The 14,158-nt window shown below is 42.3% G+C and overlaps 2 protein-coding genes across 3 annotated transcripts in view; both read left to right on the forward strand.

Moving 5' to 3' along the window:
• Positions 1–3,776, forward strand: part of clpb (ClpB family mitochondrial disaggregase) — a 40,788-nt gene extending 37,012 nt beyond the window's left edge. For both annotated transcript variants that reach the window (XM_088428167.1, XM_088428169.1), the window contains 2 exons: positions 1,425–1,529; positions 2,274–3,776. In XM_088428167.1, the coding sequence (XP_088284293.1) occupies positions 1,425–1,529; positions 2,274–2,471 (303 nt within the window). In that variant the 3' untranslated portion in view covers positions 2,472–3,776. The remainder of the gene's footprint in view (positions 1–1,424; positions 1,530–2,273) is intronic.
• Positions 3,777–11,316: 7,540 nt separating this feature from the next.
• phox2a (paired like homeobox 2A) lies at positions 11,317–14,092 on the forward strand. The gene is made up of 4 exons (XM_088428170.1): positions 11,317–11,442; positions 11,520–11,846; positions 12,396–12,583; positions 12,675–14,092. Exons 2-4 carry the CDS (start codon positions 11,624–11,626, stop codon positions 13,164–13,166), a joined length of 903 nt encoding a protein of 300 aa, XP_088284296.1. The 5' UTR covers positions 11,317–11,442; positions 11,520–11,623; the 3' UTR covers positions 13,167–14,092.
• Positions 14,093–14,158: the final 66 nt, after the last annotated feature.

Below are 14,158 nucleotides of genomic sequence, written 5' to 3' on the forward strand. Positions count from 1 at the left end.
CAGCTGTTAATGATCTTTTACAGCGTTTGTAAGGGTTACAGCTTAGTCTAAAACTGAAAAAAAAACAAGTGTGTCAAGGTGAAACAAAAAAAAAAGATGAACTTTACTTTGCATTTACACTTGACATGACAAATACAAAGCCTTTTCCGTGGAGTCATCTGCACGCCCCTGGCATCACCTTCATCATCAGGCGTGCCCGCCCCACTATTTGAGAAACAATGGTTTAATCAAATGTAAACCCGATGAAACACTCTCCTCAAAGTGGTTGATATAGCCCAAAAAAATATCTGTTTTTTTTCAGTTTGATTATACGGTATACATAATACATGAAAATAAATATTGTATACAAATTTGACATCAGTTTTAAGATAAACTTCATAGCATTTATGGCTTATGCACTCCTTGCTTAAATGACAAATTCAATAGTTAGTATTTTAAACACATCTTGTAAACAAACCACCCATAATATCAGCTTTCTACCATTTGCGTAAAACCTCAATGTGATGATTTTGCTGGTTTTCAGGCTGTAGATTTTAAAAATGACAAACTAATTGAAATAATTAGATGTATTGCCTAGCCCTAATACCACCTCATCTAACACAATGACTAGGCTTACTACTTTTGATGAAAATCCAATTTTTTGTCATCTAAAACTTTCAGCAACTGTCCAAAGACATTTTAACGCTTTCTTCTCACCTCATGTCCAAATGATGTGGCCCATGCATCAATTTTAAAAGGTTTTCCCTCTCCTGATGTTTTCTGTTTGGTATTGTTGTGCTTGTAAATAACATAACTTGAAATGTCCTCCAGTGGGCTACGGGGCCTCCCACAATGGCTCCACACACACATACACACTCAGATCAATATAATCAGTGCTACTCGTTGTAATTTGATTACACTGTTTAACATGTAGACTATCTATCAATATTTAATTATTAATATTACAGCTGGTATCCTGATTGACAATTGGGCCCCGCAGGCGAGTGTTTACAAGCTGACTTTAAGATTCATTATGCACGCTGCACGGCAAAAATGAAAATATTGTGAAATGAATACCTCTCTGACTGACTAAGCCAGCCAAAGCAAACAATCGTGAAGGATTGTGTGATATGGCAGCTTTCTGCTCACATATATTGTTTCAGAGGACATAATGTGCCCTGTTGTCCGATTATTTGCGTCCATGTGAGTCGTTCGGAGTTTCTCGCGTCGTTCTCGTTGAGTGAAGTGCTTAACAAATGTAGCTAAATGAGAAGCATTGATCATCGTTATTGATTAGCATTTGATAAAAATGCATTAGGGAAGTGTCGATTAGAGCAAGCAGAAATGCTGCGAGACATCTTACCTCTGCGTCTGCATGAATCCCTCTTGCCTTACTCTGTTTGGTCCAGCTGAGCTTTCTTTCCTTTTCTTTGTGACGCCATTAGGCCAAGCAGCGTCATGACATCACCCTTCAGTGGGATCGGCCCGTCCTGGACCTGTTGGCGGGCGGTTACAACCTGCATTATGGAGCGCGCTCCATTAAGCATGAGGTGCACAGATATTGACCACTCTTTCAGTGCCATGGACGAGAATTTTCGTCATGTAAAATATTTAGGTTGTGTGCCAATGACAAACATTCTTTTCACCTTTTTTTCTTTTTTTTAATGAATGAATAGATGGTATTTGTGGCCAGCTCCCCTTAATATTACCGTATGCCAATGCAGTACTGTTATAATGTACTGTAGTTATTTACATACACAAACTGTTATTTAGACATCAAAAGCAAATTTTTCACTGTTATTGTTTGTTTTATGGAAGGGAAGGACTGTTGAGATGTTTTAGATGCTACTAAAAAAATGTCACAGTCACATCTTTTCACAAAAAAGCTCATTTTCACCTTTTGTCCAAAATAGCTTGGTGTCACTCAAATGACTTTTTTTTTCAAACAGTGATTGCTAAAGAACAGAATAAGATTGCATCTTACTTTCTTTTTCTAGGTAAAGAATGAAATCCACTCTTTCATGTTACCTCCACATAGTCATACAATACAAATATTCTGTTGGCCTTTAAAGATCCGTCAAAAAGCTCAAAATGGCTGGCACTCCAGGGGTTGCCTTTTCAGATAACGCTTGGCACTGAAAGCGATAATATATGCTGACTGCTATCATGACTGAATGGCCTTGCAGTTGATATACTATATGGTTGTAAAAAGTAATATAAAAAATATATAAAATAAAAAAATATATATGGTAAAAAAAACTGAAAAACAAAGGTGCCTGATATGTCTGTGTTAGGTGGAGCGGCGCGTGGTGAACCAACTGGCCGCCGCCTACGAGCAAGAGCTGCTGCCCAAAGGCTGCACCCTGCGCCTCTCCGTCCAATCAGACGGCTGCGAGGAGCGCAGTACTTCCAGCCTGCGCCTGGAGGTGGTCGGGGAGGACAGCTCGGCCAGAACGCTCAACATCCGCCCGCCGCTCGGTCCCCAACACTAAAACGGTTGGGGGTTGTCTTGTAGCAATAAGAGTAGCTCGCATCACTGCCTCTCGTTTCACTACGCATGTGCAGTGGTACCACCAATCACAAGGGCCCCACTCGCAGTTTTCGAGTCACAAACCTTGTCAATTTTTTTTTTTTTTTTTTCCAAACCAAAGCCTTCTTAGACTGAGCCCCACCATATTGAGTGAATGAATGGATATATTTACACGCACTTAACTATATAGCATTTTGTAGTTAAAAAGTCTGTCGCCAAAATACACAGGTCAATCAATGGCCTCACTTAACTCAATGCTATTCCTCATTAGTATATTTTTTGTGATGGTTCGATTGGGGAAAAATATATCGTATGTGGAGCCTCAAAACGTGACAGAGGGTGTCATTTTTTGTCGCAGCACATCAACAGGTGTGCAGGTGTGGGTTGCCAACTCCTGATAGTGCCCTCGCAACTAGCGAGGAAAGTTACAGTCAATGATGCACTTTTCGCCATTTATCGAGCACGACACCCAAATATAAAATGAAAAGGCAGCCAGATGCGCACACTGACTCCAGCTTCAGACGTCACTCACTGGATCACGCCCCTTAAAGGCACACAACAAGGTGATTACACCTGTAAAATTACTTGATTCCTTTAGGCTAGATTACATTTTATGTTTTTTGAAACAACTGTTATTTTTATTTATTAAAAACAAAAATGTTTTATTAGGGGTTTGACCAGATAAATGGCATTAAGGTGGCAAAAAGGGATCTGAGCTACAACTAAACTTAATTAAGATCTCGGTCATGCAAGGATTGGAACTTGTAGGTGGAGGTAGGGCTGTACAAAAAAATAGAAGAGGAACCTCATTGTTTTCGAGCGCAGCTGTACAAGTCGTGTAGTAGTGCTTCATTCATTGTCAATATTTCATTAATGTTGCACCACAGTGGTGATTAAATTGTTCATAAAGTATTGACTAGAGTCTAGCGCAAATGTGTGTTGATTTGCAGGCAAAGCTGTACAAAAACAAAAAACCTGAAAGATGACTATGCGATTGGATGATGAAGAGTGATCTGCTGGGAAACCACAAAATGCTTTCGACTGTCTGTTGTTCACTTCCACGCATCCCATCAAATGTAATCTGTTAAATTATTGTTGTATAATGTGAAATGCTCCTGATTATGCATGCTAATTGCGAGGAGTTATGTCAACATTAGTGTCGAATATTCGCACAAACGGAAGGAACGCGACTTTGATCAAGTAGGATGTGATGATGTGCGCAGCAGCCTCCGTGCTGGAAATAAAAGTCAGCACAGCACAAAGCAAATTCCTCTTGTTTTTGTTGTGTGTGTGTCCTGATTGACATCCCCCTGATGGATGCGCGTGTTGCGTGCGGGTGGGCGGGAGTCGGACCACAATAACGCTTGTCCACCTTGTGAGACAACGTGACAGAAGAATTTCTTTGGAATTCTTCGCTGTAGAGAACGTCGCATGCACGTCACAGGCAGGAATGTCTTCTCCATAGGGAAGAATTAGTTCAGGGGGGGGGGGGTGTCTGGGCCCCCCAACAACAGCAGAGTTCAACTATTTTACTGTAAAATGGCTTTAGTCTTGAAATCGAGCTCCATTCTTGTCAAATGTTGGCGATGTTCTCGTAAGATTATGACTTATATTTTTATTTCACTTACTGAACAGGATCGAGCGATAACCAAGTATTGGTGAAAACTCGGCAACTCTTGATGCAAGATGGTAGTATCGGTTGCTCTTGTTGGAACAGTTTTACAATCAAGAACTAGAAACGTCCCTAATTTGGGGAAAATGCAATATGACACAGTTAAACTCAAGGTCCGGGGGCCAGATCCAGCCCGTCTCCTCTTTTTATGTGGCCCGCGAAATGCTGATTTGACTTTATTTTTAGTTCCCAATCTCTCTCTTAGATTTTACCAGCTTCTGGTTTCAAAAGTAGGAAAACACACTTAAAATTTCACTGCTGTCATAGTGGCCCTCTGACTGAAAATATATGTGTGCATGATAAAAAAGGATTTGACACTGATGTGTTTTGGGGGGGGGGGGGGGGGGGGGGTAGATTTTGTTTATCAAAAGTAATAGTGTATCGGTACTTGGTATCAGTATTATGGACAACTCAAAGGCTAAAGTACACATGCTGAAAAAGAAGTGATACTGGATATCTGCTATTGTTGCATTTTGGGGTAATAGAACTAACAACATTACTAAGATTTGTGACCAATGAGTTCAGTCATCTACTTGATTCTTTTTTTTTCAATCAATCACTTAAAAAAATCAGTTTCCACCACTATTTATAAACTGAATATTTCAAATTGATGATTCACAGCCTAGTGAGGATTCAGTGAAGGGGCAAAAATGTTTGTTTTCCAAATTAACCCTTTACTGGGTACAGTGGACAGCTTTCGGTAGATAGTCTAAAGAGGCAAAAACGGGCTTTATCAGGCACACGTTTTCCATTTTTAAGTCCTAAACAGGCAAGTATTTACAGGATTTTATAGAAATTTGTCAGAAGTTAAGCAATGGCTGTTATGGACGCTTTGGACCATAAACAAACAATAAAACAAAGAATCACACGAATTTCTAAAATACTCGTGAGTGGCTGAAATTCCGAGGCTCTGAACGATTAATCGTTTATCAAAATAATCGCCCATAACATTCATGCACCCATAAAAAGGCATCTTTGACGTCACTTAGCCGCAATTGTTCCTTGTATGAGTGTGATTGGCTTCTGTGAGAAAGACGCTTGGATGAAACACGTTGGCGCAAAGTGTAAGCAAGAGACATTTCTCATTGTCTTAAGTAGCTGCTGGATCAGGTTTTGCACTTTAGGTCTGAAGGTGCGCGCGTGTGCATGGATGCGCCATCCCCGAGGATGAAGACAAGTCGAAGGGGGAGGAGAAGGGGCTCTTAGTGTGTTTGCCAGGCTATTTCTGACTGCTGCCATTTCTCTGATTAGATTAGGAAGAAACACAAACCTGGCTCTCCATCATGCCAGTAAGCTCCCTCCAGACCCGCTCGCTCGCTCGTGTCCACCTTCTGCCGCCAGGACAAATGGAGGCGACTTCAAGGTGCTACGAGCAGATGAGATGGAGAAGAAGTCAAGCTGTTGTGTTTTGTGTTGTTCTTTCATACGGGCTACTGAAGGAAGGTTACTGTGGTTGGTGCAAAAATGGAATGTTGTCAACAAAAAAACTTATGACCATAACGGAAATTACCAGTAAGTTATTTGCAGATAAAATACTTGGCACCGACATTTGTCGTGGCACGGTGATTTATACACTACAACCCAAAGTCATTGAGATCTAGGCGTTGCTATACTGTATGTCCTGTGCTGAAACAGCCACACAGGGAGAGTTACAATAGTTATTACCGTTTTAATATCCTCATATTTTGCCTACACCACCCCCCACGCTCTCACACACATACACAAGCGAATATCAGCGTTTTTTGAATCATTTCTTGGCATCGTTTTTCATTTATTTCACACACAAACGCATCAAAGTTCTGTTCAAACGATCATTTACACACACACACACACACATATTATACATATACATATATATATATATATATATATATATATATATATATATATATATATATATATATATATATATATATATATATATATATATATATATATATATATATGCACACATACTCATACTTGGTTTACAAAAACCACTACGTGCCATAATAATATTACATAAGTGTATTTCGTGCGTTCACGTGACGTGTGCGCGTGTGTAGTGCGCGCGTACAAGTGGTGAGTGAACGATGCCTTTATAGGATCGCGCCATTATCAGACGTGTTCTTGCTCTTAACGCAAAATTTGCAGGCAAGTCTCTCGCTCGTCTCATTGAAGTCCTGAAAAAGGCGATCGATCAAGTCCACTCATCTGCCCTTTATACTCTGCCATAGTCCAATGTTTTCGCTGCTGTGCGTGCGGTTGTAAAAGTGCGCGCGCCCGAACACGCGCAAGCACCGGTTACCTCCAGGCGGGTCACGTGACGCGCCCCCTGTGGGAGAATTAGCATAAAAGGCAAATAAAGGAGAAGCCACCAGTCTGTCCGTCATTCTTTGAAAAGGAAAAAAAAAAGAGGGGGAACAAATCCATCGCGCCTAATTCGAACCTTGCTCAGGGACAGCTCGCGTGGCAGATTGCAGCCTAATTAGTTTAGCGGGACGTTTAATTCAATTAAGTTTCCACAGCTCGCCGAGGCCCCGCCGCTGGGCTGCTTTGAGAGCGAAAGGGCCAGAGCTGCAGATCGAATTAGCTTGTTTGGAGAACCACTGCGTGCGCCTCCTCTTCCTCGTCATCCTCATCCTCATCATCCGAGCGCGTCCGCGTGCTCTCTGCTGCTCTCCAGGGACTTTTTTTCATCTTAAAAAGCTTCTTTTTAAAGTAACATGCCTCTCTGCATTAGCGTCACGAGCCCTGCGTATACGCCATCAGCGGCCTACTGCAGATACAGTATAGTCCTTGACATTTTTTTTAAACCACGAGCGTCAACCCTCGCGTGTTTTCACTAGTCAAATATTAAAAGACAGTCTATATTTATTGTACACTTATCCAATAGTTATTGCATTTGTTCTACAATAGGGCATTTTTCTATTTGATTTTCACTCATATATCCAGCAAAACATCTACCATACTATTTTAAATTGTAACTATTGCATTTTATTATTATTAGTAGTAGTAGTAGTAGTAGTAGTAATATTATTGTTAATGCATGTCACATGAAATCCATCGTCACTGCGTGTGTATTCGAATACACATTATATAATTAGAGCGATTTTCTTAATACAACTGTTGCTGATATTATTTTAAATATTATGATTTGCTATTATTGCGATGTTAATATGAGAATGGAAATGTTTTCTAACTCCGTTATCAAAACGTAATGTCAAATTATCGGAGTAGATTATATTATTATTATTGTAATGATATCCATGAAACTATTGTTATAGTTCATAATGTGTTACGGCTTTCGGTTTGTCACGGGGTCTTCACAGTGAGCCATTAAAATATATATATCATGGAATTTAAATACTTATTATTATTATTACTATTATTATTATTATTATTATTATTATTATTGCGTCTGTCTAATTTTCTGTTAATTTGACGTTTACAATCACACCGTCCCGCCATCTGAACAGGTAATATAATGTCATATAAAATATATTTATGGTGATTTAATGTGCTGTTTTGCAGTGTGTTGAGATTGTTCGTGCTCAGGCCTGCACATCAGCACTTGAACGCAACATTCGCGCTGAAGGTCTCTAACCTGCTTAGACGCGTCTTGTCGTCTGCGCGCTCGCAGCCAGCGTCACGGTGCATTGCGGTAATTGGGAGCAAGGGGGGCTCCTCTTTTTCATCCTCCTCCACCCCCCGCATATATACAGTCTCCCGTATCTGTCAGCCGAACCTTCAAATGCTGCACCGAGTGAAGGGTACACTTTAACATCACGACGGCGGACTTTTGATTTGATTTTACGCGTCGTCAAATCAATGAGAACCGATGACACATAGCTTGTAAGCATGCAGCCGCTTCGGATGGATCAGCAAAAACGCGCAGTGCGGTTTATGCCTTTTTGTACAATCGGCAGTGCCTCATTAACGAAGTCACGGATATATCGAAACTGATTGCGGTGTGCAGTTGAAACTAATCTGCAACAATACAATATAGTTACACTTCAAACACATTTTTACTGTAACACGTTTATAGCAACAAAGATCAAGAGCAAGCAAGTAGTTTGCGTCATTGCCCCCCCCCCCTTTTTGTTGTTAAGAATTGCATGACTTTTACTCAAACTTAAAATATTTTGATGAATTCACCGACTTTAAAAAAAAATTACAAACTTCATGCATTTGAAATTTAAGCGTAAGGAATAAGAAGGCGGACTATTTTAGGATGCTATCTGAAAAAACAACTAAAGTGCAAACGTGTCTGATAAAATGGCCAATTCAAAGCCTGCACGGCATCCACGTAAAGGGCGTGCATGTACTGTCTTCAATCTCATAGCTTTATGTTTTTGGGTTACATTAAATATATCAACTGCAAAAATAATTTCTTAAAACAACTATACTTGCATACTATTCAACCTGATGTTTTTTTGTTTGTTTTTGCTGTACCCGAATCGGCGTTGCAGTCGTGTGCACATGCATATGGAGTTTTTGCTCACACAGCTTGAACTACGCAATGCTGAGTGTGGCACAAATATAACGCCATACTCGGGCTTTGGAAAAGGTGAGTCCGTCAGCCAACATCAAAGGAGCGGTGTTTTCCTTTAAGCATAACACGTCTGCGGGTGATATTTATAACCAAATGGTCAGTTCAATACTATTGGCTCGTAGAAGTTTCCTATCGTCCCAAAACAATATGGCCGCTGCGCGTGCGCAGTGCACTCGTGGTAAAACATATAGGGGGTAATTGTGATTCTAAATAAGTAAATAAGTGGCGTAATTTCCATGTAGAAATTCGTCGTAAAGCGTAATTAATTTGGGGTAATTATGCTAATTAAAATTCCATTTTAAATAGTTGTAAATAGCCTAAAAATTCATATTCGATTGGTATCGCACCCGTGAAACCATTTGTCGTCAGCCATCAGTCGTGTGGAAGCGGCAAACATTGACTCCCGGCGATACGCGCGATGATCTTGTGTTGTTCTTTTCACTTGCGTGATGGATGACGCTGGCAGGATGAATGACAGCTTCACTTTGCAGAGTAGAGCGCCACGTACGGGAGCTGACCTCCCGCAAGGCTCCCATTCTTCCCAACGGCCCATCTTTGACTCGTTCCTTCTTGTCTCCCATCCGGCTGCACACATCCTTCACGCACGAACATGGTGGAAATGCAGCCCGAAAATATATCCGTGCAGCATCATATCTTGCGATCTATATATTACAGCATACAGTCAAACTAAAATACCATGAATGGGATCATTCAGAACCCACACCCCACCCCATTGGGCCTAATCCCTGTATAGTCGGCCTTCTTCACTTGGGGTCCATTGTGTCCCTCCTTGTTGACTCAGACGCCATGAATGAAAAAGATCCCCGTTACTGTTTCCGTCAAACTGGCCCATGAATGTAAAAGTCCAAAGTTAAAGCCTCCGCGGAGGAGAGGTCTCCCCCTGCGCTAAAGTGGAGCTCCAAAGGGGCGGATTAGTGGGCCTGGAAGAGACCCTCCATGCTTTGAAGGGATTAAATGGGAGTTTAGGGGGGGACTTTGCTCCTGGTTGCTCTTTTTTTTGCTTGGAACCATGGAGTTTAACTTGGAAACTCCTCGGCCAGCTCACATTTGAACCCATCGAACGGCCTTCTGGGCCTTCAAATCACTGCTACGATGACTGCAATAGTTTTTTTTTTTAACGAGAGAATAGAAATTAGCCCATTGTGTTATGCCAAAGTCGTTGTTGCTAACTGCAGCAAATCTCACCGCGAGACGCATAAGTGACTGTAAAATCAATGAGTGAAATCATAACAATATTCTTCAGTTCGCAGTGTACGATTTCAAGGTATCGGGTGACCAATATTTTATTAAATCAAGAATGCATTTAGTTAAGCATCTTCAAAGAAAAAAGTGCAAATATTGGAAACGTTTTCTATAAAGATCTAAGAGTTATAGTGACACACACACCGAAATGTAAACGAGTGGGAATTTTCACCTTGACAGTACGATAGGATTAAGATTCATTTTGCTTCTTTTTTTAATTTTAAAAAGAAAACGATTTCAAATGCAAAATCACATCAACGTATAAATAAATGATTTAATCCTAAACCATTGTCAGCAACGGAGTGTCTTCATTTTCACCACGCGCTTGTGTGTGCGCACGCGTGCGCTCGTGCTCGTGCGCGGCGTTTTGGCCGGTGTGGGATATGACTTATCACATCTTATGATATCGAACAATAAACTTAAACCAATTTATGGGGCGTCAATGTGTTTACGGCGGCTGCTCGCTTGTCTCCACAGCCACTCCTCTCTCTCTCTCTTTCTCCCACTCTCTCTCTGTCTCTCTCTTCTCTCTTCGTGTCAGTGTCGTCCATCCATCAAAGTGACGCGCAATCTCGTGACGCGTGCGTAAAAGTGATCGGAATCAAATCAAAGCTTTTAATCTGAGCAATCACCGTCACATGTGGATGTTTCTGGCCAAGTAAAGACCCCTCTTGTGCTGTGGGCTGTGGCCCAGGTGCATGCGCGCCAAAAAAAGACCTTTAATGATTATGCACCGATCTAAAGTTGCATGTGTTTTGCGCACAAATGTGCTATGCTTCCGCTGCCCCTCGACACACTTGACCATATTATAGTCAATTCAAGACCCGATGCAAGATTTGCATCAAATATCTTTGCCATTGCAATGACGCAAATGTTCAGCTTTGATCGACGCCGACACTGTCAAAGAGGAATTTAACAAACTACCTGTTCATTATGAATAGACATTATATTATTATTGTTGTACAAAAAAAATCATAACTTCCAGTTTGACCGGCAAAAATAATACTGCAACGACATTTAAAAAAACACTCAGACAAATCTCTGTAAATTACCACAGCAATAATTAATAATGTTTAATAATATTCTCAAAGGAATAATTTTTCATATGAAATCTCATCGTCAAGCGATCAGATAGTTTGTGCACCGGGCAGTTATGCAAAATAAAAATCCACTTCAGATTAAAGTGATATAATTCCACGATAATAATAGAGTAATAATGGCATATTCACAGAACAAAGTGAAATGCTGAGACCGCAAATGAGGGCGCATGGCAAAATCCAATGACTTTGGATGGAGATGCAGCCGTCCTGCGCTGTGTTGCGGGGTGCGCGTGGGCGGGGCCAGCATTGTCATGGAAACAAGACCACCGCCTAGCTATTGTGCGCCGCTCTACCAACTTTATTATAAACAGGCAGCGAGCTGCGGCCGCTGTCAAACGCGGGGAGAGGCAGCACAAGGCTGCAAGTAAGTGGGGGGAAGAGGCCAAAAGCAGCAGGATTCCATTCAAAAGAAGCACTGACATTTCTCTCAACTTTTACGAGACGTTGCGCTCAGATACCGGAGAGACACCACCTCACACACATCAAAAAACAAGTGGATCCATCCTTGCCTCCCAGCGCCCCGGTGCCGCCACCGGCTGAGCTCCATGTATAAAATGGATTACTCCTACCTGAACTCCTACGACTCGTGCATGGCCGCCATGGAAGCGTCGGCCTACGCGGACTTCAGCTCGTGCAGTCAGGCCAGCTCGTTCCAGTACAACCCCATCCGCAGCGGACCCTTCTCCAACCCGGCCTGCACCCCGCTTAGCACGGCCAGCTGCACGCTGGGAGCCCTCAGGGACCACCAGCCCACGCCGTACTCGTCAGGTACACGCTTGGACCTACAGTCGCGCATGTCAACGTGGGGAAAAAGAAATTAGAAATATACGCAATTTCGTGCGTCAGACACGTTTTTCCCCCCTAGGGCTGTTGAAATACAATTTGCAATGAATATTTTTATATAACGGCATTCAAATAATTAAAATAAATGAAAACGCATTATTTCTATGGCGCCGGACGTTTTCACATAAATGTAAATTGGAAAAATTGAAACGAAATTGAATGCATTTCATTATCTCAAATGAATCGGCATCCCTTTAGACCAAGGAGTCAATTGATTGATATACTTTTGTCGCCTTGTCACGGAAGGAATTAAAATAAAAACGATAATCAGGTTTTTGACTATTTAACACTGTAACTGCGTTTCGTACTATACGTATACGATACGTGTATATGCGCGATTGCATGTGTACAATACAGGCAAAAACCTGCAAAAATGTGATAACAAAAAAAATGAAGTTTCATATCTGCAGTTGAATCTCCGAAACGTTGACTCTTAAAAAACAAAAAACAAAACACTCCTCCTTCCTCTCCTAGTTCCTTACAAGTTCTTCTCAGACCCTTCGGGCCTGAACGAGAAACGGAAGCAGAGGCGCATCCGGACCACGTTCACCAGTTCCCAGCTGAAGGAGCTGGAGAGGGTCTTCGCCGAGACTCACTACCCGGACATTTACACCAGAGAAGAGCTGGCTCTGAAGATAGATCTGACAGAAGCCAGAGTACAGGTAATAGGGAGAGTCGGTCTTTCAAGGTGGAGCGATTCAGATTTGACCTCCCTCTGAAGTAGCGCCACTGATGTGCGTGTGTTTTTACCAGGTGTGGTTTCAGAACAGGCGCGCCAAGTTCCGCAAGCAGGAGCGGGCCGCCAATGCCAAAGCCAACAGCTCGGGTACAGGGAGCAACACCAGTGGCTCCGGCTCTGGAGGGAAGAAAAGCGGAGAGGCCAGATCCTCGTCAGATGACGACGATTCCAAAGAATCCACGTGCAGCCCCACACCGGACAGCACCGCCTCTCTGCCAGGCTCAGCCAACGGGAACTTGGGCAGTCCCTCCAGCCTCAGCCCCAGCCCGGCTCCGGCCAACGGCGGCTACGTCAACGCCTCTGCCTCTCCGGTTCTGCAGGGGCTCAAAGCTGCCGGCTGGTCGGGCCTCGGGCCGTCCAACCCGGCCGTGGCCCAGCCCGCCGCCCAGACTCAGGAGATTCTGAAGGCCTGGCAGCCGGCGGACAGCATGACGGGGCCTTTTGCCGGAGTCTTGTCCTCCTTTCACAGAAAACCCAACGCTACCATCAAAACAAACCTGTTCTGAAGCACAGACGGAGAAACGTTGGAGTAAGATGTTCTTCCCAAACAGCCAGGACATTGACGACCACTGATTTGACTCAAACCTGAACAGTCACCTCAAAATATGCATTCCATCATGTACACTCCAAAAACAACCTTGACATTCAACAAACACCCGAGTATCAGAACTCATGAGCATGGTGGTCAGGTCTGAGTCCTAAGCCGAAGTCCAAACACTGAGCGACTTCCTCACAACACAGAGCTCCAGCACAAGCAAGAAGAGCCCCTCAATCCAATTAGAAAGACCCTCGGTTCATCGCTTCCTCCCTCCTTACTGTAACAAGTCCAGGGCGTGACCTCCTTCCGTGACTCCCGGTGCTTTCAGGCCCATCATTGCTTTGCTTCAGCAAACAGTACACTGTAGCCACTTTGTTCACAAAACAGAGCAACCTTGAGGCCATTTTGCATCGGCCGCAGGTTCCTGGCCAAGATCATCTTTCAAGTACTTATAGACCTGCAGGTTTTTTACTTGTTTGAGATTCTTGGGGTGATTCTCCAGCTCCTTTTGAAGAAAGTGGCACACGTTTATTTTTTCCCCCTGAAAAGTGTCAAATGAAAGGATGGCAATATAAGGTTGTGACTGATGAGGTTCTATTGTGTCCGTTATATATGCCCCACTCCAGAAAAAAAAAAAAAAATCATCCGCAGATCGCTATCTCTTTGTATTTTGTTGCAACCTTCAGCTGTGATATCTACTGAAAAAAAAGTATTTATTATTTTTTAAATGTGTCACTAAGGAACTCTTGAATTTCTTTGAAATTCCTCCTAACTTTTTGTGAGTGTAAATCCTGTAATTAGTAATATAAAATATTAGGAATATAGAAGTTGGTTATTTTTCCCCCTGACATTGCTTTCCAGATTGATTTGATTGCAAGGCATCTGTCTCATAGAAATTCCGGCGAATGAGACCTTATAGCACTACTGATTATTCTAATAAATTGAATTATGGATTAACTA

The sequence above is a fragment of the Hippichthys cyanospilos genome, chromosome 11 (assembly GCF_059441005.1).
Source record: "Hippichthys cyanospilos isolate Australia breed blue-spotted pipefish chromosome 11, RoL_Hcya_1.0, whole genome shotgun sequence".
NCBI lineage: Eukaryota > Metazoa > Chordata > Actinopteri > Syngnathiformes > Syngnathidae > Hippichthys > Hippichthys cyanospilos.

What these genes read in the sequence shown, in the direction of transcription:
- phox2a (XM_088428170.1), top strand. Translation starts at nt 11,624, where the DNA reads ATGTATAAAATGGATTACTCCTACCTGAACTCCTACGACTCGTGCATG. An exon ending in GCCCACGCCGTACTCGTCAG is followed by an intron (nt 11,847 to 12,395) that starts GTACACGCTTGG and finishes TTCCTCTCCTAG; the next exon opens with TTCCTTACAAGTTCTTCTCA. An exon ending in TGACAGAAGCCAGAGTACAG is followed by an intron (nt 12,584 to 12,674) that starts GTAATAGGGAGA and finishes TGTTTTTACCAG; the next exon opens with GTGTGGTTTCAGAACAGGCG.